General features: G+C 39.6%; 1 protein-coding gene and 1 non-coding gene across 2 annotated transcripts; one reads left to right on the forward strand and one right to left on the reverse strand.

Moving 5' to 3' along the window:
- Positions 1-3,047: 3,047 nt before the first annotated feature.
- On the reverse strand, positions 3,048-3,150 carry LOC147893188 (U6 spliceosomal RNA). The gene has a single exon (XR_015542298.1). It is a non-coding gene; the product is annotated as a U6 spliceosomal RNA (small nuclear RNA).
- A 20,883-nt stretch (positions 3,151-24,033) lies between these two features.
- On the forward strand, positions 24,034-27,308 carry LOC147893189 (pentatricopeptide repeat-containing protein At5g27110-like). Its single transcript, XM_087385479.1, has 2 exons — positions 24,034-24,307; positions 24,460-27,308. The coding sequence occupies exons 1-2, from the start codon at positions 24,105-24,107 to the stop codon at positions 27,296-27,298; spliced, it is 3,042 nt and encodes a 1,013-aa protein (XP_087241605.1). The 5' UTR covers positions 24,034-24,104; the 3' UTR covers positions 27,299-27,308.
- Positions 27,309-27,397: the final 89 nt, after the last annotated feature.

Genomic DNA, 27,397 nt, shown 5'->3' on the forward strand with positions numbered 1-27,397 from the left:
GAATAATAAACATGCCCCATATGGATACCAAAAGAAATGCTTCAACTAGCCTACATCAAGGAAGGCTTATGTATATTGGAAGCTTTAATGTCTAAATGATGAACTTCATATTTTGTGTTATTATGAAGGTGATATCTAGCCAATATGAATGACACTAATGTTGGACCACAATGTCCCTTGTTTGTATGCATGTTAAGCATGAATTACTAGTTGTATAATACTTTGCAGCATCGCCTTGGGAGGATTGATGCATTGATGAACTAGGAGATGAGGGAGATTTTTACATGACGTGCCTAGACCAAGTTTGAGCTATCCAAGAAGAGAATCATCCACTTCTAATGGATAGAGCTAGAGATGTAAAAAAGCTCAAAGGCTTGCCTTGCTTTTTGATTTTGTGTTCACAGTAGTATGTGGAGTACGTGACATCATGAAGTGACAAATTTACTGAAGTGGTCTTGCTCTACATCCTACTCTGTGTAGTTTTTATTGTAGATTAGTAATGATCTTGTCGATGATTCCCAAACATTTTAATCTAATTTATTTACTTCCGCAAACAAAACCAAAGTCAATGGAAAGATTGACTCCTTGGCTTCACGCAATCCTACATACCTTGTATTGACTATGAAAAGATTAGTGGACAATTATTCACAAGTGAAGGGACAAGTTAGTGGCTAGTTATCCATAGTCAAGGTCCATAGTCAAGGGACAAGCCTTGAAATGGAAGTCGAGATGCAACAAGAGTAATCATAGGATCTAATCTCAATCATTAGTGTTTAAAATTTTGTTAATTCCAATCCCCAACAAGAAAGAAAGCTCACTCGCATTCACTGCCTTCCCATATTTACGGTACCAAACACATGACATTGATTGAGAATTGGTGAGAGATTCATTAGGAAGAATGGATCGATGCCTTGATGGTGTATTCTAGAAGATAGAGAAAAAAATTTGTTCAAGAGAGTGCTACAGTACCTCATAGTTGCCTCCTTAGTTTAATGCAATCGCTAAGTTGCTCAACAACGCAACCCTAACATAAGCAACACTGTTGACATGTATCCCTTTGTGATTATCAGAGGGATCCCATCTTTCCTTTGATGTATCAAACTCAATAGCCACCAATTACTTCAAAGCAATGGTTCCAAGATCATCAAAACATCATAGGTTCTATTTGTTGGTCAATATAATGGATCTCGTAGCTTTGCTCTTCCATATTTTAGGTGCAAGAACTATGGCACCTGAGGATCTACCCACTGATATGCAATTACATTTGTTGTTTTTCTTGGCAGGATAGGTCCTAACTTGATGCAAATTTAGTTGGCAAGGAGATGTGTTGTGCCAACGTGGATGGCTTGTGAAGCTTACAATCGGGCAACATCATTCTAGACATTCTCTACAGTGACAACTTGCTTGAATTGCTTGCGTGTACTCCTACAATGGAGGGAAGCTGACAAGAAGCAATGTTTGACAAAACATGTGTGCCTCAGGATCTATGGAGCGCTCTAAGGTGGATGGAACCTATGTGGAAACATGATGAAGAGAGTGCTCATGACATGTATCTCAAGTCAATTAGGTTCCAAGATAGATTAGCTTGGACTCATAAAGAGAATCTTGAGATAGTGCATAGTGCTTGATTGATATTCCTTCAAATGAACCTCCCTTTTATAGGTGAGGGTACTTACATCCATTTGCTTGCTCACATGTGGGATATCTCCTCCATGCCATGTGGCAGCTTATCCTTTGCTCATACCTTTGCTCTACATGTGCTCATGGCACCATAACTCTCAACAATGTTGCATTGCATTGCTAATTACTTGGAAGAGTATGCAGTGGAGAACTTGGCCAAGCAGACAGAGCCCTTCTTGCCCAACATGGCCTTCTATGGTTGGGGAAAGTGGCTGGCTATCCTCAAGAGCTATGATCTAGTCAATCGACGGGAGATCCATAGACAATAGCATTAATGAGATTGGGTTTTGGGATGGTGGAACCTCAGATGAAAATCATTGGCTTGGGGATAATCCCAATTGCTTCTTTAGAATAGTTGAGGTAGGAACATGGGAGAGGGTTGAGGGTCCCAAATCTTTTGGCAAGGAAAATCGTGGCCCATTTTTTGAGACTGAGCTTAAGGCATGTACCAGTAGAATTGTCAGTGGTAGGGCATGGCCATGGGGAGTGATTTAATGGCCCCTTTAGTGGGACATTTAACAATGTTGCAATTTTAGGTTTGATTCTAAAATTGGGAGGCCCTTTGACCCATGATAACGAATTCATCTTACATTGGCATTGTACTTCTGGTTCAGGAAGAGACAAGGGAAGCAAGTTTTTTTAAGGGGAATTCACCCTTGATACAAGGCCACAAGCTCAAGTCATGGAGATGGTGGTGTCTTTTCTTCATAGCTTTGAATGCACCTCTGTATTGAGAAAACCTCTTCAAGCTATGATAATTTGCCACTATAGCAAATATTGTAGCAAATTGCTCTAGGAAATAATGGCCTCATAGTTGCATAATGTTTCCTTGGACAATACCCTCATCCCCATGGTACCACCCTGTGGGATTTCTCCATGCCACATGAGTAGATGACAGTAGGATGCGAATTTACAAGGATCATGGAACCTCGAACGATTTCTGATATCGAGGTCTATGATCAACACTGTCTATGCGATTAAAAAATTTATCTATATGTGTATGTGAATCTTTGTGAGTGTGAGTGATAGAATAGGATAGACAAAGGATTCGAATCAACAAAATGTTATATGACATTGATTTGCATGTGTTTGATGTGTTGTACTTGCCATGTAGGTATTGACTCCAATAGCACCATTATCAACAAAAGGATGTGCATGCCCAATTCATCAAAGTTAAACTTTCCTTTCCTTGTCTTAATTACATAAAGCTGAACAGAGAGCTGAGTTAAAAGCAGAACTAGAGGCAGAGTTGGAAGTAGAACTAAAAACAAAAGCTAATGAGAGAGGGGCACACTCTCTCTTATTATAAATAACTGGAGAGCAAGTGTGCCACCTCTCCCCATACGTAAAGACTTAGTATGTATTTTTTTCCTTTTTTAACTTTCTCAATTTGTACGTGTCATCCTTGTGCACGAGCAATGCTGATCTTCTCTGTATTGTTTCATTTTTATTAGATTTCTTCGAAGATAATTTTTAAAACTTTCTTATTTCACAAGTTTCTTACTTTCTTAATTTTGAAACTGAAACAGTCACTATTTTAGACATTTTTCCTAAAGTAGAAGATGTTTTTTTCAATGAAGGAAATTGCATTAAAAACTAGCTCTTGTAGGTACACTACTAACATATTTTAACATCGTTTTTCTAGGCATCTCGTCGTCGATGTTTAGAACAACTAATATGACATAAGCAACGCACACATTAATGAAGATCAAAGAACCATGTAAGTTTCTATAGACCCACAATGTTGCAAAAGAAATCATTTTGTTAGTTTGAAATATTATATCAAAATTAATTAAGTTTAGTTTCAACATGTTGCTTTATTTGTTTTTGCTGAATGCACCATTGACATCTAATAATTCAATGCAAAAAAAATAAAGGAATAAAAGAAACAGAAAAGAAGTCACAAGAAAGGTTTCCAAATGAGCATGAGCCATTAAAAAATATGCCTTGATCCATTGATGTCATCATTTGATCGGCTATATAAAGAACGGACAGAAAGATGTAGCTCCATGCTTTCAAGATTATGCTCAATGTGGTAGGGTAGACTACCACACAACAAATAAGCAACTACATAGAATTCCTAGAAGAAGCATCCCTCCATTGTCATCCCTAAGAACATCTTCATGGAATAGATAGTGGGGTTCCGTTACATAAGATGCCTTAATGATAGTGTATGAGAGAAATATATACTCAACTGCTAGACAAGGTAGCTACTTAAACCGCATCCATTTCACACATAGATGTTAAGCATCATCAATGTCTCAATAAGTGTGAAGACAACAGCACATGCAATTGCAAATGACATCTTTGATAAATTCTCACTTCTACATAACCCATGGGATCTGAGTAGGCCACATTGCATCAATCAGAACAAGATGTGAAAATCTATGCTAGGTGTGCTTACAAGCATAACCCCAGTGATTCAACATTATCTTACAATGTTTGAGCGATCGCACTATAAGATTAGGGTATGTATATTATTGACCAAGGCTACAGTGTCCATCACCTTACAACACTCCATTGATAGCCCATTTGACTTGATGGTCACCACAAAAACACAAAATTCTTACTTTTTCTTGGAAAACATGATACCTACAACCCATGCATATGCAATTAAATAGGAGACACACACACTAGATAGCCAGAAAGTTCTTAAGAGGCTTAGGATTGGCCATTGATCGGCCTCCAACATTCTACACAATAGAGAGTTCATTGACTTAGTAGATCATCTGACAACATTATATCATTTGCATACGAGCACTGAAATAACAAAAGTTTGTTTACAATATAAAAGGTAACCAAAGTAACAACTGATCTAGCAGACGATTTGTACAAACTAGGAATGGACTCGTTCACCCAAAAAAATAAAGGTATACAAGAAAATGCTACCCTGAGGCATAATTGTATAAAGAAAATAAGTATTTACTTTTATGTTATATGACAACCATGACTTGAATGCTTCTTAATGTTTTAATCACAAAACATATGCACCCATTTTGTCATTTTTAATAATCAGTTAGAAATTATACATAAAATTTAGCTTTCAAACGCAAGATTTAGCAATTGAAATCAAAGACTCTTGTCATGTCAAATCACAAGAAGGGCATCAAGTGTAACCACAAATTTTAAATTCTTAGTCTCACATAAATCTTTTTCTTACGCATGCTTCGATATACAATTTTAAAAACTGATTTCACTTAAGTATTTCTTGTGTCTATTTTAAACTGTAGCTATACTTTTGTTAATAATATCTTGTGCAATAGTTTTGTTATTTTTTATAATCAATAGATATTCAAATTTCAAAAATAGATTACTGGTAGAGCTAGTCATGCATTACTAGTTTGACCCCGAGGTGAAAATGCTATTGATAGCCACAAGCTCAGTCCACTCTTCGAAGCACTTTGGACTCCTTGTACACTTCTGGAGGTTTGCACAAAGCTCAAAGGACTCTATTGGAAGTTCTTTGGCACCAGGGGAGTGAAGGCCAATAGCTTGCATCTTTATCAAGAAATGGAATGCTTTGTGGCAGGCAAAACTCGTCATAATAACCTTCAGGAAGTAGAAATGGTATGAGCACCCTTCTACATCTTCCTTCACATGGGTTCAACACTGAAGTAGTTCTAGGATCATCTTTGGTAGCTGAAGGGAATTGAATTCTACTCTTCATGGGCTTCTCTATCATTGAGACTCAAATTTTCTCCTACTACACTATAGCCACGGTGCGTTAGTTCACTAGCTTGCCTTTGTTACATTTTGATCTAAATTATTTTACACTCTCTGACTATTTTTACAATAGTGTACAGCGTTGATACATTATTGCAACCTTTTTTCATTGGTTGAACCTTTAGTGGATGATAATTTTGAGTCTAACTTTGTTTTAAAAATGATGATGTGGTAGTCTATGTTCATATGCAAGAATACACAATCTACTTAATAGGAGGTTGTTGTGTGCTGACTGTGCATGCTGAAGTGGTAAGTGACACGTGGCTAATGATGTGGTAACTTTGACTATGGACATAGCCCACAATGGATGAACCACGATTATCGGTGTGTCTCTTTCTCTTCCATTCTGTGAGATTTCTATATTGTGTATTTTATGCAATCTGCTTCTTGCATTGTTGCTCCTAACAACTGGTATCTGAGTATTTTTTTGAGCAATGCCTATTTGACTCGTTTGGAACGAGGTTCCTAGTTTGAGTGGGAGAAATGGTGAAAGAAGGCAAGTAAAAATTGAGAAGTTCAATGCCAAGAACTACTAGCATTGGAAGATGCAGATTGAGGATTATTTGTACCAGAAGCTCCTTTTCTTGCCATTTGGCAGGATTACAAAGAAGCCTGCAAAAGTATGTCAATTGAAGACTCGGAGGTTCTTGACAAAAAGGCACTAGGAACAATATGATTGTGTCTGGGAGCATCAGTGGCTTTCAATGTTCTTGAACGAAAGACAACAAAGGACTTGATGATGCTAAGATACATTGATGAAAAACCATAAGCTTCTAACAAGGTATTTCTTATGAAGTGTCTATTCAATTTGAAGATGTCATAAGGTGTGCCTATAGCTAATCATTTGAATCAGTTCAATTTGAATACAAGCCAACTAAGGTCTGTAGGAGTAAACTTTAATGATGAGGTTCAAGCTCTCCTAATTTTGTCCTCATTTCCAAAAAGTTGGGATAGCTTGGTCATGGTTGTAACTCTATTTCTGGGTCAAACACTTTAAAGTTTGAAGATGTTATTGGTGTTCTCCTCCTTAGTGAGGAAGTGCGGCAGAAAACCACAAGTGAAACATTAAGTAATGCTTTGACTCTTGAGAATAGGTGAAGAAAGAGACCCAAAGAAAGATTGTTGGTCATGAAAAGAAAAAAAAGGATATGGACAACAATAGAATACACATGAAGCAAATGTAGTAGATATTGTGTTACAAGATGCCTTAATTCTTTCATTGGATACTATCACTGATGCATGTGTAGTGGACTGAGGGGCTTCATTTCATGCTACACCTCATAGGAAATATTTTCAAGACTATTTTCAAGGTGATTTTTGAGAAGTTCATTTAGGTGATGATGAAGCGTTGAAGGTTCTTGGAAAGGGCAAGGAGTTGATAAAATTGTAGAATGGAAACCAATGCTTGTTGATGAAGGAGGTGAGAGGTGTTATTGATTCAAAAAGGAACTTAATTTTGACATGATAATTGGATGATGAATGCTGCACAACCACATTTGTAGGAAATTTGTGGAAGGTCACTAAAGGGCCAATGGTAAAAAAGGACCTAAGGTAGATATATTATATTTATGTACCAGTAATGCTTACTCCTCTATTGCTTTAGCTTCTATAGAAGCAGATATAGATTTGTGGCATCATAGGCTTGGATAACGAGTGAGAAGGGATGCACATTCTTCACTCAACAGAGCTATTGCCAGGTTTGATGCAAGTTGATTTGAATTTTTGTGAGAACTATTTTTATGGAAAATAGAAGAGAGTCAGATTTCTCAGAGATGGGAAACAAACAGAGAGAGAAAAGTTAGAGCTTATGCATACAAATGTATGGGGTCCTGCTAATGTATCATCTCTTAGTGGTTCTCACTATTATGTTACTTTTATTGACGATGTAACTAGAAAAACTTGGGTTTATTAAATTCAAAGAAAATTGGATGTCTTTCAAACTTTTAAGAAATGGAAAGCTTTGGCTAATAATGAGACACAAAAGAAATTAAAGGCTCTCTGAGTTGATTATCAAGGTCAATACCACAACAAAAAATTTGATAGTTACTGTTCATACAATGGAATTTGTAGAGAGAGGACAACTCCAAGAATGCCACAAGAAAATCTTGTGTTAGAGAGGATGAACAGTACAATCATGGAGCATGCAAGGTGCAAGAGAGTACACACAGGGCTACCCTTATAGCTTTGGGCTAAAGTAGTGAATACAACTATTTACTTGATAAATAGATCACCTTCAAGTCCCTTGGATGGTGGCATTCCACAAGAGTCATGGACAAGTAAAAGGTTAACTATTCTTTTCTAGAGGTTTTTGGCTGTGAAGCATTTGTCCATGTTGATAAGGAATTGAGAACAAGCCTTGAGGAAAAATCCAAGAAGTGCATCTTTATTGGATATGGAGGTATAGTGAGTTATGTTATCACATGAGTAATTATAAAAGTAACAAAATCATTAGGAATAGAGATGTATTCAATGAAATTGTTATGTATAAAGATCACTTACAAAAGAAGAAGAAAGAAAATGTGCATGTAGAATACACAACTCTTGATGAAATCACATGAGATGATATTCCAAAGGTTGCAAAAAATGAGAATTTGCAGGAGTAGCAACAACAACAATCTCAAATTCCTCCATGTTCACTTAGAAGGTCTATAAGGGTAAGTAAAACACCTGTGATATTTTCTCCTTTCAATTAAATTCTGTTGACTGATTTTGGTGAACCAGAAATGTGTGAAGAAGCAATGTAGGTAGAATCCAAAAAGGAGTGAGAGTGAGGCATGGAAGAGGAAATTGACTCTTTGCTACAAAACTAGTCTTGGGATTTGGTTCGCTTGCCTCCTATGGGAAAAACAACATTGGGGAATAAATGGGTTCACAGTGTAACAGAAGAAGATGGAGGAAAAAGGAGGTACAAGGCAAGGCTTGCTGTAAAGATGTTTACATAAAAGAAAAGTATAGACTTTGATGAAATATTTTCTCCTATTGTTAAAATGACTTCAATCAAAACTATTCTGAGTCTTGTGGATGTAGAAGACTTGCATCTTGAACAATTACATGTGAAGACATCTTTTCTTCATGGGGATCTAGAGGAAGAGATTTACATATGGTAGCCACATAGATATGAGGTCAAAAGAAAGGAGGAATTGGTATGCAGGTTGAAGAAGAGTATGTATGGTTTAAAGCAAGATCCAAGGCAATGGTATTTAAAGTTTAATAGGTTTATGACATAATTAGTTTTTAGTAGACGTCATTCTGACCATAGTGTTTACTATTAAACACTAGACAATGGTAGATATGTGATCTTGTTATTGTATGTTGATGACATGCTTATTGTAGTCTCTAACATGCAAGATATAAATGTGCTCAAGAGGATGTTAGAAAATACATTTGTAATGAAGGATTTGGGTACTGCAAAACAAATCCTTGGCATGAAAATAACAAGAGATAAGAAAAACTACAAATTGACATTGTCTCTGAGTGAGTACATTGAAAAGGTAGTGAAAAGGTTTGAAATACAAAATGCAAAACTTGTCTCTACACCTTTGGCTAATCATTTCAGATTATGCAAGGATATGTGTCTTTTATAACTAAAAGTCCATTCTTGTAGCGTTATTTTATAACTAAAAGTTCATTCTAAATTCTAGTCGCATAATTTTATAGAGTTATATAGCTACTACAAATCTATAGCATATCTGAAAACCTTCAAAATGTTCATGTTCTATCTACTAGATAAATTTTGTACAAAACTAGACTTGAAGAACATCTTGAACCTAATCTTTCAGAAGTTCAATTGCTCTATTTGTTTGTATAAAGTGATCTTCAATATTACATTGCAAGAATATATACGATGCTACGATATTATAAGTTTTTACTTGCTTGCTATTTAATGATATCGATGTTGGTAGTGCCGATATTAAATTAATATGTTACTTTGTATTCTAACATTTGTATTAGATATACCTCATTTAAAATTACTATGGCATGAGTAGCTTTTATAATTTATTATATAGGTTGAAAAGGTGGAGCTTGTTTATACTAGTTTTATTCATGCGAATAAATTGTTTTATTCTTTTACTCGTATGAATACATTTATTCGTATGAATAGCCAAGTATATTGTTAACATATTGCTAACTAAGATCTTGATATCCAGCTAACTAACAAACAAGGCATCAAAACTAGTAGTTTAAAGACTAACAAGTTACATATAAGTTCCCAAAGGTGTGCTATTATAGTGGGGTGATTGTGTACATTGGCCTTCTTTGTGGCATGTGTTCTTGATATAATGTACAATATTTGAAAGTATATGGACAAGGGGCCACTTACTATCTAGCTCGGATGGTATTACTTTTTAATAGGGGGACTTACCTATCATTTATAAACATGACAGAATTTATAAAATAACATCTTAGTGTAATTTATATGTGTAGATTCATGGAGGATTATCTAAATTAAGATTTAAAAATGTATACATGCAAGAGGGGGTTAATTAGTTACATGAGAAAATTTAAAAAAATGCATGGGAGTACTCAACACAAAGAGTACAAAACTAACCTGAATAGAAATGTAGGAAACCATAAGGAAGTTGGGAGAGAGCCTGAGTGGAAGATAGCAAGGGGGGAAGAAGATGAAATGGGAAGCCAAGATGTGATATATGGCTACAAGGGGGCAAGAGTGTGAGAAAGAGGGAGTGGCCAAGGAGACCTCAAGGGCTTAGGCACATTGAAATGGGGCTCCAAGACTCTCGATTTGAGGCCACTTTGAGCCGGGGAGACCTCGGAATGTTCCCTATTGGGCCTCAAAGACAAGGGTGTGGGCTCAGAGGGGGTGCAAAGACATGGCTCCCAAGAGTCCATGGATTGTTCCTCATATTGCCTCAAACATAGGGATTGCGAGCCTCTAAGGGGGTGCATAAATCGGGCTCTACAAAGCCCATTTTGGATGTGCGCTAGCGCACATAAATACGAGGCTCCTAAGAGTTTTGAATTGAGGCCATCACCACATTGGATGCAATGCAGCCATTTGAAATGACATTACTAGATGCAGTGCTGCCAATTGAAGTCAAGGACACACTCGATGCAGTGCTGCCAACTGTAATGCATGGGCCAATTGCAAACTGGATGCAGTGCTTCTAACTAAGAAGTGGCACCAAATGTAGAGGTTGAGAGGATATGAGATGAGAACTTGAGGTGACATGAGAAGAGACTTGAGTTCCCACTGAAGTGACACTAGATGCTGAGCTTAAGAGGACTTGGTATGAGAACTTGGGATCACATTTGAGATGAGACTTGAGTTTAAACTGAAGTGACACTGGATGTTGAGCTTGGATGACATGTTGGATGGCAAAATCCCAAGGGGATTTGTGTAATCTAGATACTCCTAAAGGGCCAAGTCTGCCCATGGATCCCATTGCTTGTTTCTTAAGGGGTTATGAAGTATCGACTGTTCCTAATGTTATCATCTATACATTGTGAGCTCTTTTAGAGCAGGGTATGGAGAGATCTAGAAAGATCATCAAAATGCAGGAGCATTTAGCATGGCTTGTAGTTACCTTTTACATTTTCGTTGATTGATGAATTCGTTGGTTGTGTAGCCCTCCACCTTGGGGGTTGGTGCTTGCTAATGGGATACCCTTAGCAGTGAGCTGGGATCGTAAGAGGCAGGTTGCATAGAGGTCAAAATTTTCTTATGGTCAGCGCCTTATAGATAGCTAATATCAAGTTTCTAATAGATGGTTCTTTTCTTTTTTTTAAACGAAGAACTACCATTCCAAGCAAAGCAAAAGATAATTTGACAAAAACGTGGAGAGGCAACATGCTTGCCCAATAGCTTAGAATCAAAGACTAGGATAAGAAGATGTTGGTTAATGCATTGTTTACCCAATGCTTTTCTATTTTTGGGACTCACCCACCCATGGTCCAACGAGGGGCACCTTGCCTAGTAAGAACAATGCACATAGCAGAACTTGAATGCGGGCAGCTAGCTCCAATAGGTAGATCCTACTATTTGAGCCGCCGTTGCTTCACTTCCCAATGCCTTTAAGACATGAGGAAGAAATGCCCACGGGAGGCATTTCTCGAAAATCAAAATGGTGAGCGAAAGTCGAGGTCCTGGGATGATTGTGGCATGTGTCTTGTCTTTCAATCCCTAACTTAGAGATTTTGGATTTGAGGCCGATGGATGGGGATCCTAGTGTCTTGAAAGATTGATGTTGATGCATTGCATGTGGTGATTTAGACTTTTGCAAAAGGTCACTCGATCGAACGGCTGGAATTGTCTTCCATCCTTCCAAATGTCAATAAGGTTGGTCGCACTCTTGAAGTTGCTAGTATGAGCCTTCAAACGTAAAAAATAATTTGGAAAATATATTTTTAGGTAGGTAGCATTGTGACATAAAAAGGAAATCTGGCCTCTCATGAAGCCACGTGTCATGTTTAAAATTTCATTTTTGTTTTTCAATGATTCAAGAAACTGCCTCCAAATCAAACGGTGCTTCCCATCGTCTTCTTGACATCTTCTTGGCTTCTTCATCCCTTGAAGCTTATTCTGCTCTCTTTCATTGTCCACCCTTCTAGATTTCCCTCTTTTGAAATCTCATCTCATTTCGATCTGCAAAGCTTGCTATTGCGCTCTTTTGTCACTTGGTTGCAGTCGGAGCAGGAGGTCGGAGCAGGAGGTAGCAAGCCTTGTGCATCAGCCTTCAGTGGTGACCAGTTCAACGACTCTGATCTCACAGACAGGAGTAAAAAATCTTCCTTCTTCAACTGGTGGATTTTCGCACAGTCGTGTGCGAATGTGGTAGCCCTCACCGCATGCGAGCCTGTATGTAGTGTCTTTAGACTGCTTTGACTCCTTTTGTAGTCCATATGGTTGCGTAGGGCAGCCTTCTTTAGCCACAATTTGAGTCAAAATAGCCGCAAACTGTTTTGGGCGAGAAAGAGGAGAAGATACTGTAAGAAAATAATACAACGTCTGTGCTCAACAGATAATAGGATCTCATACGCAAGAGAGAAAACAAGATAGTATGGAGAATCAAAAATTTGATTACTGTAGAGCTGATACAATAGATGGCGCTGCCTCCCAGCCGTGTGCTCCTATGAAAGAAGCTTCGATGGCATGCTGGAAATAGTAGAAGACGGAGGCTAAATACTAAGGAATCAAGGTTGCTGTAGCCAGATGAAATGGGCTTCACGGGCTTGCTCTTATATAGCCACCAGTCATAGTCGGTTAGGCTCAATTGGGTGGCCGACTCAGTCCACCCAAAATCGTCGACTAGGGGTCGGGGTCCCGAAATAGGCCACCGACCATACGATAGAATCAGTGCACAAAACAGAGAAACTTACCTACGGTTTCCGTTTGGCCCACAGCCATCCGGGATCATCTGAGGCTCCAAACGGGCCCCGCAACCCGAGAGTGGGTTGCCCTGAGAAATGCTCCGTCTACCCTCAGTGCAGTCAGTCAAGGGATGCCTTCCCGCACTTGCATGTAGCCTAGTTGGTGGTGTGCCAAGTCTATCTGAAGCTGTCTAGCCATCAGGCCACACATGGCCCCCACCAAACCAGGACCTACCGGATAACCGAGCTACTCAAATGCCTTCTCCTCATATGGGGGGCTTATAAGTAGAGTTAGCTGGTTCCTGCGTAGTTACATGAGAGTGGAGCATTGATATCTAACACCCCCCCTCAATGTCCACCCGCAAGTGAACTTACTTTTTCGGTCTAATGCCAAGTCGATGAAGATGCCTCTCTAGCAGGTCTCTTCCAAGAGCCTTCGTGAAGATGTCCGCAGCATTCTCTATAGTCAGACAGTACACCAAGTTGACCTCTCCATCCATGATCAGCTCGCGCGCAAAGTGATATTGAATCTCAAAGTGTTTTGTGCGAGCGTGGAACACCGGGTTCTTTGCAATCGCCATGCAACTCTAATTGTCACATGATAACTGCGTAGGCTTGTTTTGCCCTGCACCCATGTCCCCTAAAATCCTCCTCAACCACACTACCTCGCAAGAAGCAAAGCAAGCAGATTATACTCGGCCTCGGTAGAAGAAAGAGCAAATGTGGGTTGCTTCTTGCTGACCCATGACACAACTCCAGATCCAAGTGAGAAACAGTACCTGTCACTGATCTCCTGTTGTCCACATCTCCTGCCCAATCCGAGTCACAGAATCCGGTCAAGATGCCCTTGGTATAGGTGATGCCATAATCAAGTGTGCCTTTGATGTATTTCAGCACCCACATCCCTGCCCTCCAATGGTTCTCCCGGGGCTTATTGGAAAACCTGCTTAGTACACCAGTCGCAAAGCTGATGTCCGGCCGTGTGTTGCACAGGTAGATCAAGCTGCCCACAAGCCTTCTGTACTTCCCTTCGTCCACCGGTGGTGATGAATCCTCGTTTGAGAGCTTTGCGTCAACCTCCATAGGGGTACCAACTGTTTTGCACTCAGCCATGCCAAATGATTTCAGTATCTCTCCAGCATATTTTAGCTGTGAAATGAAGATCTGTTTCGGCTCCTGCCAAAATTCAATACCAAAACAGAAATGCATCAGTCCGAGGTCTATCATTTCAAACTCTCTTCCTAGCAAATGCTTCATCTGTGAGATCTTCTCTTCATGGTTCCCTGTTATGACAAGGTCGTCCACATAAAGGACCACGATCATACACCTGCCTCCTTCTCTGAAGATATACAAATTTGCATCAGATGGGCTCCTCCTGAACCCGTTTTGCAGAAAGTAGGCATCGATTCACTGGTACCACGCTAGTGGGGCTTGTTTTAGCCCGTAAAGTGCCTTCTTTAGTTTGTAGACTTTACCTTCTGAACCGAGGATCTCAAAGCCTGGTGGTTGTTCCATGTATACCTCCTCCTTGAGATCTCCATTCAGAAAGGCGGATTTCACATCCATCTAAAACACGGGCCAACTTCCCTCGGCAGCTAAAGCCAAAACACTACGAATTGTGGTTAGTCGAGCTGTGGGAGCAAAAGTATCTTGATAATCAAAACCATGTACCTGTGCAAATCCTTTTGCCACGAGCCGAGCCTTATACTTATCCAACGTGCCGTCGGACTTGTACTTGATCTTGTACACCCACTTGGTTTCGATTACCTTGTGCTTTGGTGGTCGATCCACAAGGTCCCAAGTGTTGTTCTTCATTATGGAGCCATACTCCGACTGCATAGCCTCCATCCACTATCATCGCTTGTGCCTCTTCAAGACACTTGGGTTCATTAGCACGGCGGATCACTTCTGTCATTAAAGCATAGTTGACCAAGTGTTCCTGCGCCCTTCTTTGCTCCTCTAATCTCTTGGACCGGCGGTGTTTGGATGGTTCCTCCTCAATGGCTGGAGGTTCTCTGCCGTCCAAAAGCTGCTTTACCCACTTCGAGAATGGCCATTGCCGTTGTGGTTCTGCAGGCTCTTCTTCATCTTCTTTGTCTTGAATCCTCCCAAGCACCGTTGGGGGAGTTCGGTTTGCTGTTGGTGGTGGTACTGGATGGATATCCTGGTCCTGGTTGTCTGGGAAGGAAGCATTCTCCTCCAATTGATGCGGCTGTTCTGAGAAGACCACATCGCGACTTACAATTATCTTCTTGGTAACAGGGTTATAGAGACGGTAACCCTTCGCCTCTTCACTGTAGCCTAAGAAAATACACTTCCGGCTCTTCGGTTCCCATTTGGTTCTGGTAGCATCAGGGACATGCACAAAACAGTCACATCCAAAAACTCTGAAATGTCTAGCTGAAGGTTTCTTACCAGAAAAGGCTTGCAGTGGAGTCATCCCATTCACAGCCTTTGTGTAGCTACGATTGAGGATGTAAACTGCAGTGTTACATGCTTCAGCCCAGAAAGTCTTCGGCAAATCTTTCCCTTTCATCATACTCCGGCCCATTTCGTAGATGACGTGCATCTTGCATTCTGCTACTCCATTTTGCTGTGATGTATGTGGCGGGGGTTTCTACCTCTTGGTTCCGTGACTTTTGCAGTAACTTTTGAATTCAGTCGATGTGAACTCTCCACCTTTGTCTGATGTCAGCTTCTTCACCTTCCTCCCCGATTCTTTCTCGACCATTACATGCCATTCCTTGAACCTACTGAAAGCCTCGTCTTTCGTCTTCAGGAAGTATATCCATATCCTTCTATTGTAGTCGTCGATCAGCGTCATGAAGTAGAAGGAACCACCCAAAGCTTCCATCTCCATCTTTCCGCAGAGGTCCATGTGAACGAGCTCTAGAGGAGCCTTTGCTTTGCTAGCCTCTTTAGGAAAGGGCTGCTGATGCTGCTTGCCCATCATGCAAGCTTCACATACATCGGGCAGATTTGAAATTTCTGGTAGGTCTGCAATCATTCCACTTTTATGCATCTCCTTCAAAGAACTAAGGTTAAGATGACCAAACCTCTCATGCCATAGCTTAGTGTTCTTCACATCCGCTCGAGCACTGAAAGCTAAGAGTTTGTAAATGTTGTTGCGCCGTGTATCTTTACCAACGACCTTTCCTTGAAGATCCAGGATTTGTGCACCATTCTTATCGAATTGAACTTTGAGGTCCCGATCCGTGATTGCAGAAACGGACAATAAGTTCCTCTTGATATCTAGCACATAAAGAACATTGGATAACTGTTTTACAACTCCCTCTGACTTGGGAGCAATCGTACCTTTTCCTTTTGCTGGACATTTTGCATCATTGCCGACTGCTACCATGATGTCATTCCCTACCGGCTGTAGAGAGATATACCAATCCTTCTGACTGGTCATGTGGCGCGATGCACCACTGTCAATGATCCAAGGTTCATCCACAGGTACATGAACTGCCTCCGTGCAAATCTCCTCAATTGCTACAAATAGCTCCATAGGTACTGTCTGCATGCTGTTGCTGGACTCTTTCTTCACTCCGTTCTTCTCATCTGCAATCTTCTTTCGGCACTCATTCTGCTTGTGCCCTGCCTTGTTGCAATAGAAGCACTTGATCTTCTTCTTTCTCTTTTTATCATCAGAAGAAAATGGGTTACTAGAGTCTTTACCCTTACCTTTCTTTGATCTGGTCCAGAAAGCCGAATCTTCTCCGGTCCTCGTCTTTTGACGTATCTCCTCCTCCAGAAGCATCGCGTTGAAATCCTCAAAGTTGAGGGGCGGATTTTTGTTCTGCATATTCAGCACCGTAACAAGACCATCGTACTTTGGTGGGAGAATCCGTATGCACCTTCGTGCTAGATTCTTGCTGGTGATGGTGATGCTAATCGCAGTCATCTGATCGCACAGATTCTTCACCCTGGTGATGAACTTCTCTGGCGCTTCAGGCTCAGACAACTTTTCATTCGCGAGTTGAGTCTCCAGATTCTGAGTCTGATGCGTGGTCTCGTACTGATTTTTCAAGACCGTCCATGCCTCCTCCTCTATGGTGACATCTTGAATTAACGCCATGACAGAATCACTAACACTGCAGACAATAGAACACAACGCATCTGCATTTCTTCTTGTCCATGCGAGAATCTCATCCGCAGTTGGTACTATCTGTTGTCCTGCATTAGCTGGATTCGGTCTTGGAACCACAGCCTCACGTCCACCCCAGTAGCAGTGTCCCAAAGCTCATATGCGCTTAGGATGGTCTTCATCTTGAACTTCCAAAGAGGATAGTTAGAGCCGTCCAACTTTTCGCTTTCGCCGAACGGTGGGATTCGCAGTCTTGCAGGCTCAGCCATCTCTCACAATCTGCTCGCAAACAGAAACACACTACCAAATCTTCTTGCTAGAGTCCGGGCTCTGATACCATGTAAGAATATAATAATACGTCTGTGCTCAACAGATAACAGGATCTCATATGCAAGAGAGAAAACAAGATAGTATGGAGAATCAAAAATTTGATTACTGTAGAACTGATACAATAGATGGCGCTGCCTCCCAGCCGTGCGCTCTTGTGAAAGAAGCTTCGATGGCATGCTGGAAACAGTAGAAGATGAAGGATGAATGCTAAGGAATCAAGGTTGCTGTAGCCAGTGATGAAATGGGCTTCATAGGCTTGCTCTTATATAGCCACCAGTCGTAGTCGGTTAGGCTCAATTGGGTGGCCGACTCAGTCCACCCAAAACGGTCGACTGGGGTTAGTCCCGAAATAGGCCATCGACCATACGATAGAACCAGTGTGCAAAACAGAGCAACTAACCTACCGTCTCCATTCGGCCCACAGCCATCCAGGATCATCTGAGGCTCCAAATGGGCCCCGCAACTCAAGAGTGGGCTGCCCCAAGAAATGCTCTATCTACCCTCAGTTCAGTCAGTCAAGGGATGCCTTCCTGCACTTGCATGTAGCCTAGTTGGCAATGTGCCAACTCTATTTGAAGCCATCCAGCCATCAGGCCACACATGGCCCCCATCTGGTGTCCAAACCAGGACCTACCGGATAACCGAGCTACTCAGATGCCTTCTCCTCATATGGGGGGCTTACAACTAGAGTTAGCTGGTTCTCGCGTAGTTACATGAGAGTGGAGCATTGATGGTATAAATGGATGCAGGTGGAGGGCATACCTCCCACTACTGTCACACGTATTTGCATCTTGAAAGCTTGTGGTAGCATCTGATCCATAGTAAAAGTCCAAGAAACACACCTTGAGAATGATAGACTAAAATTAGAAAGAGGTCGTTTTGTTGGCAGCAACTTGGCTGGTGTGTATGCCAAGTTTGGATTCCTTGTGGGATCAAGCGATGTATTTTGACAGGCTTGTGCTCACGAGGTAGTCTTATGAACTGCAATAATTGGAGCATATCTTGAACATGGGCTTTGTGAGGAAGCACTAAACTGTTTTGAACATATGCAACTAGGGAGTGTCTCGATGAGTGATCCTAGAGTTCTCTCCCTTGTTTGGGCTTTGCAGGCTGTGCCTGGCCATGTGGCAAGCTGCCACTAGCCCAGGCTCTCTTGATGTGAGCCTGACTTGCTTCAGGTCCATTTTAATGGCCCAATCCTTGCCCCTTTCCATTGCATACCAACCCAAGCCACATCTACCCTTGTACTAGCACTTGTGCAGCCTTAGATCTAATGCTCTGTTTTTGTGCAGCCATTGGTGCTGATCCATACCATAGGTATGTCCAATCCTAGCTATGGTCTAGCAACTCCATGCTATGTTCTCCTCCGGACCTGTCACGTCAACAGACTGAATCCATATGGTTCTTTTTAGTCTCCTCTCCCAGGTTGTAACAGTTCTGAGCCATCTATAGGAGTTGGCACGTGTTGGTTTACTGATTAAACATCATCACAAGAAGGTGCCTATGGTATGGATGCCTATATCGAAATAGAGCAAAAAATTCAAGGTTGCACAAGTGTAGGCAAAAATCATTGAGCCAAAAAATATTATATTTGACTCGTATGCTGGTATGGAAACTCTAGAACAAGGTTAAGAGATTCATTCAACTATGACTAGCAACAAATAGGAGTCACATGGATGTGTCCCAGCAACCTCAAAGTTTTTTGTACTACAAAATTGATCCATTGAATTTTCAAAAATGCAAAATACTATGTACAAAATACAAAATCATACATTTCTAAAAACAAAGTACCATGTGCAAAATGCAAAGTGCTATGTTCTATATCCCAAACACAAATTGCTACATACTATATGCTAAATGCTATGTGCAAAATGCAAAATCATATGAACCCAAGGAAGGGCACGTTCCTTGGTCTTATAATTTTTGGAGAGGAAATGTGCCGACTCTCCCCCCACACGAATGTGTGGTTAAGTTTATTTGTTTGTGTTGGATACAAAGTGCTATTTGCTAAACACAAAAATGCTAGTTGATCAATGCTAAGTGCTAATTCTAAATGCAAAATGATATGTACGAAATTTAGAGTGCTATTTCTCAAATTCAAATTGCTACCAAATATATACAAAGTGATAAATGAAAACTACTATATCCCAAATTCAAATAGCTACAAATGTTTGGCTTAAGTTCCCCGTCCTTTGAGTTAGAATCACTATCGTTTTCTTGGCTGAAGAGATCCGGTGCTAGAACGTTTAGGAGCCACTCTTGTCCGCACCTTTTGGCTAGCTCACCTTCCTCTGCTAGCACCAGTCCTCCATCGGTTTCAATCTGCACAGTGGGGGAGCTCCAATCTGAGCATTGAGTGTTCTTGATCTCTTCAAGTTGATGTAGCTTCGAGTAGTCAAGTAGCTCTTGTGCGCCAAGTTGCTCCTAAAGGTACTTGCACTTGAAAACCTTGTAGAGGCAGCTTGATGATTCAGAGTTTTCAATTGGCATTAGCTTGATGTTCTTCTAGCTTGTCCTTGTTGCTTCGATGGCCATGCTATTGATGCTTGCAATTTGAGCTACTATGCATGGGTGATTGCCAACAACCTCAAAGTTTTTTGTACTACAGAATTGATCCATTAAATTTTCAAAAATGCAAAATACTATGTACAAAATACAAAATCATACATTTCTAAAAACAAAGTACGATGTGCAAAATGCAAAGTGCTATGTTTTGTATCCCAAACTCAAATTGCTACATACTATATGCAAAATGCTATTTGCAAAATGCAAAATCATATGAACCTAAGGAAGGGCACGTTCCTTGGTCTTATAATTTTTGGAGAGGAAATGTGCTGACTCTCCCCCCACACGAATGTGTGGTTAAGTTTATTTGTTTATGTGTTGGATACAAAGTGCTATTTGCTAAACACAAAAATGCTAGTTAATCAATGCTAAGTGCTAATTCTAAATGCAAAACGATATGTACAAAGTCTAGAGTGCTATTTCTCAAATTTAAATTACTACCAAATATATACAAAGTGATAAATGAAAACTGCTATATCCCAAATTCAAATAGCTACAAATATATGCAAAAAAATATATGCTAAACACAAACTCCTATGTGCAAAAAGAAAGATCTATTTACCATGTTCTATACTCAAAATGCTATATGCTACATTCAAATTCCTATATGCTATATTCAAATTGGTATCAACATAAACTAGAGACGTTATAAATTTTGAGTGAAAATAATAAAGTGATAACAACCTTGATATTTTGTTTGCAGATTATTCGAATTGGTGAATTTCAAGTAATTTTTAATGCTCTCATCCACAATGGGAAAATAAAGTAGGTGCTTCTACTTCAGCATATAATTTACTTTACAAATATGAAAAGGTCTCTTATTGAAAGGAGAGAACGTGCTTCCTACATTAGCATAGAAAACAAGAAAAGACGCTTACAACCAAGTTTCTCCTCATGGTTATTCATCAATAATTTTCTAAAAGAATGGAACCAAATCACTTCTCAATATATTTCAAAGATGCAATATTGTGTATATTGTGGTAGAATAGAATTTAACAAGTTAAAATTAGTAATATCACTACTAGAATCAAGTATAACACCATATGACTTATCCAATACGTTCATAAGTTTGCATGTAGAAAATGGCCTAGGACATAGATAAAAAATGCCTTGTAAAGCATGCATAGATAGTCCATTCAGAAAGTTGTATTCGGTTCCCTATGATCCAGACTATTGACAAAATGTATTAGGTGCGGACATATTTCAAATGCAAATGCTTTCTATAATTGATATATCCCTAAATGTTTCTAAAGGTATTACATCTTTAGCAACAGGTATACTACAAAGGAGATCGATGTTGGATAATCCACTAATATGTTGGAATCGCCAACAAAGATTCTATAGTAACTCAACAAACTTACTATCAACAACAAAACATATTCTAGCATTTCACTCTAGAACAAACCCCATATTTAAAAAATACTTAACAATGTATGAACGACCGCATCCAAAACTAGGAGTAAGTGTTCTTTCTTTAGAAGTTATTTCTGATATTCTTGAAAGACACTCTGCTGACTCACCATTCGATCTTATGAAAATTGCGCATGAGGACAACTACTTGTCATTACTAGAACAAATCAACATGCTACCTACAACTCATCAATTAAAAAAAAATACATCACATGAAGTCGGGACAATTGTACTTCGTGATTCAACAAGAATTATTGAGCGTCAGCTCATAACATCTATGGAAGGTTTGTCACAATGTGACGAATTAACAATAGAGTATGCATTATTCCCATTCCTCTATCCTTTCGGATATGGTGCTCATGACGGCAAGATGTTCTTCAATGTATATTTAAAAATGAGAATATCAACATTGTTCTCCATGTTCACTCTTTACAAACCATACTTGTTATTGATGTACCAAATACATCAATCTATTTTAATAGCAAACTCTACTCAAACTACAATATGACAAAGAGATATTGACCAACAAAAATGACAAGATCTAAGAATATCTGAACAAGAGATAGTTAGACGTATTCTTAAGTTTCAGATACCAAATTCTATTCTTGGATCTCCTTCATGGCATCGTAGAAACTTAAAAGATCTAATGGCAATGGTTGACACATGGGGTTTTCCCAATATATTCCTTACACTTACTGCAGATGAGGTATCAACCACAAGATGGTGTGAAATCGATCAAATAGAAACCATTGCTAAATAATTCAATAAAAACTTCACATGGAGAGATTGTCCAGTTGAATGTGCAGTGCTCTTCCATGTTAGATTGCAACAATTCTTAGCAAGATATATTCTATGCAATAAAGGACTACTAGGTAGAGTCAACCATCACATCATAAGATATGAGGTACAAAATAGAGGATCTATGCATGCACACATGATGCTATGGATAGATGCACAAGACATAGATATTGTATCAAACCAGATAGATGCACATATCTCTAACATGAATGATTTTAATAACTGGCCAGAGAATTCAATTCAAAGAAAGCTTAACTATATGGTAAAGAGAAAACAAATCCACACATGTAGGCCAACATGCAATCTATTTTACTCAACCACAAACCACAAATGCAAATAACATGCAATCTATTTGACTCAACCACAAACCACAAATGCAAATACGGATGTCCATATCCAATACATTTAGATACTAAACCTACTATCGATTCTCTCACACAAAGATGGATCTACTTCCATCCATCACTAGAACATCGTAATGCCGTTCCATACCATGCAGGAATATTACTCTTGTGGCAAGCACATATGAATATTCAGAAAATAACAAACACAGGCCTCTCATATTACCTTCTAAAATATGCTATGAAAACCGAACCCATGGGACACATGAACTTGAATCTTGGTGATGCGAAACTTCTAGGACTAGATAATCTAGATCCAATTAAATTAAAAATGATATCTGCATACATTCTTTCAAAGCCAACATCTCCAACAGAGGCAGCATTGTCATTCTTACAAATATCTACCATTCAAGGAAGTGAATCTGTACATTTCATTAACTCCTCTCCCCCATCTATGCGCCAAAAATACCTTCGTGAACATTGTGTTTCTGTAATGCATCCTATAGATACATATTGCATTCGTCCAAGTGTCATGGAGAACTTGACCTTCTATGAATTCTGGAAAAAATACAATGTCCAAAAGTCAAAGAAAAAAAACAAAGATAACATAACTATCGTAGATTATTTCGAAAATTATATGTATCCATCAACACCCATTATTGATTTAAAGAAGCATATGGCAAACATTTTGAGTCTTTCCCGACTCCAACAAAGAACAATATATTTCAGCCCCCTACAGGTACATTCTTGACTCCATATCTTAAAATACATACAAACTTCATCTTCTAACATACAAGAAAAACTCATCATACTTCATTTTGCTATTTCAAATAGGAAATCGCGAAGAAGACAAAGAAAAAGGCACAAAAGGCCCATATTACATATATTCTATTCTATGTATTGCTACAGAAAAAAGATATATTGGACAAACTAGAAATCTTGAAAAACGGATAGCACAACACCAAATCAATCCTCCATTAAAATTGAAACATGATGTTAATAGGTACAAACCGTTCGACTCGAACTTCAAAACAGAAATCCTAGCCACCACAAACTTTAAAAGCAAAGCGGATACACTCGAAAAGAAATACATAAAAGAACTAAACACAACCAACTCGAAATATGGATACAATAACCTCAGTGGAAATCCAGCATCTACAAAAAAATTTTACTTTCTAAAAAATAGAGACATAATCTAGTATATTTAAGTAGAAGCCCATTTTCAATACATGTAAAGGACTTCCTATTTCAAACTATAGCTACATCATACTCTTGAAGGACTCTTAATTCATAACATATATTACTCATTTTTTTTGGTTTTCAAAGCATTACTACTTTTTTTCAATACACATAAAATAATTCATGTATAACCTATATTAAAAAATGCTTACAAAAGCATCATGTTTTTAGTGATGTATAACTCCATTTATAACAATTCCAATAATAACCACTTTTAGGTATACTATATAAATTTTCATGTATTGTTACTCTTATAATAATAGTATAGTGTATTTCAAAAAATTCTACTATTATAGTGCTCTTCTTCATATCATAATTAATTCTTCTCAAATTGCAAGTTTACATAAATCTAAGTTCTAAATTCACTTTAACAATCAAGTCAAGATGGAAAACATTATTTAACAATTTTAACGAAATAGCACTAAATTCATTCATATATATTCTAGCTCAATACACTTACTAGTTTGTTTTAGGTGTACTGAAATTGAAAGTCCAATGGCGTCCCCTATGTTGCCTCACAATGTTGTCCTCTCCGTCCTGTATGTTTTAGGTGCTCTCAGTTGATAATTGGTAAATGCTTCTCTCTTGATCATTGGTAAATGCATGGAAAACAGAGGATACATAGATACGTAGGCTTTGTACGGCGTCATAGAAAAGAAGCCTTTTGTATCGGTGATTTCTCAAGTCTGTTCTGGATAGAGAGAAAGATTACCACGTTAGCACAATCTCCAGCAAGTTTTCGGCAGATTCTGACAGCAACATGCCATCTGGATCTTGGAGGTCAAAGAGGGCACTTCAGCAGGTACTAGACTCTGGACAAGGTGTTTGCAGCGAATTTGAAGGAGTTTAGTGAGGGGGCTGATCTAGTCCGTTTTATTTTGAAAAGATGCTCTTTGCAAGAACGCGCTTCTGACAATTTCTTTTTGTTCCTGATGCTAAATTTTGTCCTATTAGCCAAATCGCGGCAGATAATGTTCGAAACTGTGGACTTGTCGGAGATTCGAGCAAAGAGGAATACCTGGATGAGGAACTCCGAGCAGTTGAGCTTATGAACATTCCAGTATCTAGGGACATAATTTACAGGCTCCTACTTGAGTGTACAAGAAGTAAAGACCTAGGGGCTGTTAGGCGTGTGCGTTCACTCATGGTCAGAAGTGGGCTAGATTCAATCGCATTTTTGACAGACTACCTCATTCGCCTGTTTTTCTTGTGTGGAAGCTTAGCCGAAGCAAATGAAGTATTCGGCAACGTTGCACACCGAAGTGTATATACATGGAATGCAATAATTTTAGCACATGCCAAGCTTGGAGAGTTTGTGACAGCTCTCAGACTATATTTAGAAATGCAGCAGAAGGGCATAGAGCCAGACAAAGCCACATTTTCATGCATCTTAAAAGCATGTGGCAGCATAGGTGCGGTAGATCAGGGCAGGTTTATACATAAAGAGATTATCATGAGAGAACTTGAAAGAGACGCATATGTTGCAAACACCCTTCTTGATGTGTATTCCAAATGTGGTTACCTGGAGGATGCCCGTAAAATTTTTGAAGCATTACCTCAACCAGATGTGGTGTCATGGGGTGCACTCATTACAGCTTACACCCATCATGGACATTATGTTTCAGCACTTCAGCTCTTTGAAACTATGAAACAGGACGGGGTAAAGCCAAGCAGGGTCACATTCTTGTGCAGTTTGAAAGCATGCAGCAGTGTAGGAGCTATTAATCAGGGTAGGGTAATACATGACCAAATTGTTCGAAGCAGGCTCAAATCAGACGTTGCAGTTGGAAATACCCTTATTGACATGTATGCTAAGTGTGGCAGTTTAGAGGAGGCAACTAAAGTGTTCAATGAATTGCAGAGTAAGGATGTGGTGTCATGGGGTGCAATGATCTCAGGATGTGCCCAGCATGGGCATGGCCTTTTGGCTCTTGATTTTTTTGAGAAAATGCAAAAGGTGGGCATTAAGCCCAACAAAGTGATATTTTTATGCTCTTTGAGCGCATGTAGCACCGTACGGGCTATAGGACTTGCCCGGCTAATACATGATCAGATAATTAGAATTGACCTCCACGTAGATGTCAGTGTTGGCAATGCACTCATTGATATGTATGCTGAGTGTGGGACCCTAGAGGAGTCCCACACAATTTTCAACAAATTGCCATTTCGAGATGCAGTGTCATGGTGCACAATGATTACAGGTTGTATCCAACATGGCGATAGTTCTGCTGCTTTTGCGTTATTTGACAAAATGCAAAAGCAGGGCATAAAGCCGAGCAAAGTGACATTTCTTTGTATCTTAAAGGCATGTAGCAGCACAGGAGCTGCAGAGCAGCTGAGGCAGATACATGAGCAGATAATCAGGAGTGGGCTCGAATTGGATTTGACTGTTGGAAGCAGCCTTGTTGACTTGTATGCCAAATGTGGTAACTTGGAGAAGGCATGGGAAGTCTTCAACAAACTGCCAACTCGAAATGTAGTATCCTGGGCTGCGATGATTGCAGGATATATACAACATGGGCATCATTTTTGTGCACTAGAACTTCATGAGCAAATGCTGCAAGAAGGCATCATGCCTGACAAATCTGTATTTCTCTACATTTTGAAATCATGTCGGAATATAGGAGCCATTCACCAAGGTAGGTTACTTCATGGCCAAATAATTAGTAGTGGACTTGAATCAGATGTGGTGGTTGGGAGTGCCCTAATGAGTATGTATACAGAGTGTGGGAATCAAGAAGAGGCATGTGAGGTCTTCAATAGACTGCCAAGTAAAAATCTTGTATCATGGGGTGTAATGATCTCAAGCTATGTCCAGCATGGCAATGGCCTTACTGCTCTTGATCTTTTTGCACGTATGGAACAGGAAGGATTGAAACTGAGCAATGCCTTGTGTTTATGCATTTTGAAAGCATGTGGCATTGTAGGAGCTATAGGACAGGGTAAGCGGATACATGACGAGATTATCAGAAGTGGGCTGCAGTCAGATGTCAATATTGGAAGTGCCCTTGTTGAAATGTACTCCAAATGTGGGAGCTTAGAGGAGGCAGAAAAGGTATTTGTCGAATTGCCTCCTGGAAATATAGTCTCATGGGGTACAATGCTTTCAGGATACGCCCGACATGGAAAATTCAAGCTGGCTAGGCACTGCTTCAATGACATGAAACAGCAGCACTTACAACCAAATGATGTGATTTTTGGTAGCATTCTTGCTGCTTGCAGCTATGATGGTTTATTGGAGGAAGGCTGTCAGTACTTCCAATCAATGAGAGAAGATTTTGGCATTGCACAAGGTATTGAACACTATAGCTGCATGGTTGATCTTCTTGGCCGCGTGGGGCTTTTGAAAGAGGCAAAGGACTTGCTTCAATGTATGCCAATCCCACCAGATTTTATTGCGTGGACATCATTGCTTGCCGGCTGTAGAACATATGGTAACGTGCAGCTTGGAAGAGAATGCTATGATAAGGCTGTTCGATTGGATGTCAATGATGCATCCAGATATGTACTGATGTCAAATATATACGCGGACGCTCATGTATGGGAGAAGGTAAATCAAATACAAAAGGTGAAATGTTCTGCATATGCGCAGAAGATGCCTGGGAAGACCTGGATGGAGATTAACAAGGCAATAAATGAGTTTATTGCCGGAGACAAATTACAAAACGATAGGATGTCTTCCAAATTGAAGAGATCAACTAAGCTTCTAAAGCAGGAAGGATATGTGCCACAGTTGGATTTGGTTTTGAAGTTGGTTTTCAATGAGAAAGAAAATGCATTCTGTAATCGTTGAGAACATGGATTTCAACTGTAGAGAATGCTTTCACCAGTATGTGTGCATGTGTCTACATATACATATATACATATGCATGTGCAAGTGCATGTGCATGTG

This window comes from Dipteris shenzhenensis, chromosome 15 (genome assembly GCF_047967505.1).
Source record: "Dipteris shenzhenensis isolate YYH24624 ecotype China chromosome 15, Dip_SZ_1.0, whole genome shotgun sequence".
In the NCBI taxonomy this organism is placed as follows: domain Eukaryota; kingdom Viridiplantae; phylum Streptophyta; class Polypodiopsida; order Gleicheniales; family Dipteridaceae; genus Dipteris; species Dipteris shenzhenensis.

Excerpts from the sequence above, each read along its gene's own strand:
- LOC147893189 (XM_087385479.1), top strand. The coding sequence starts at position 24,105 with ATGCATGGAAAACAGAGGATACATAGATACGTAGGCTTTGTACGGCGT. Across the intron at positions 24,308-24,459 it reads CAAAGAGGGCACTTCAGCAG|CCAAATCGCGGCAGATAATG; the intron begins GTACTAGACTCT and ends TTGTCCTATTAG.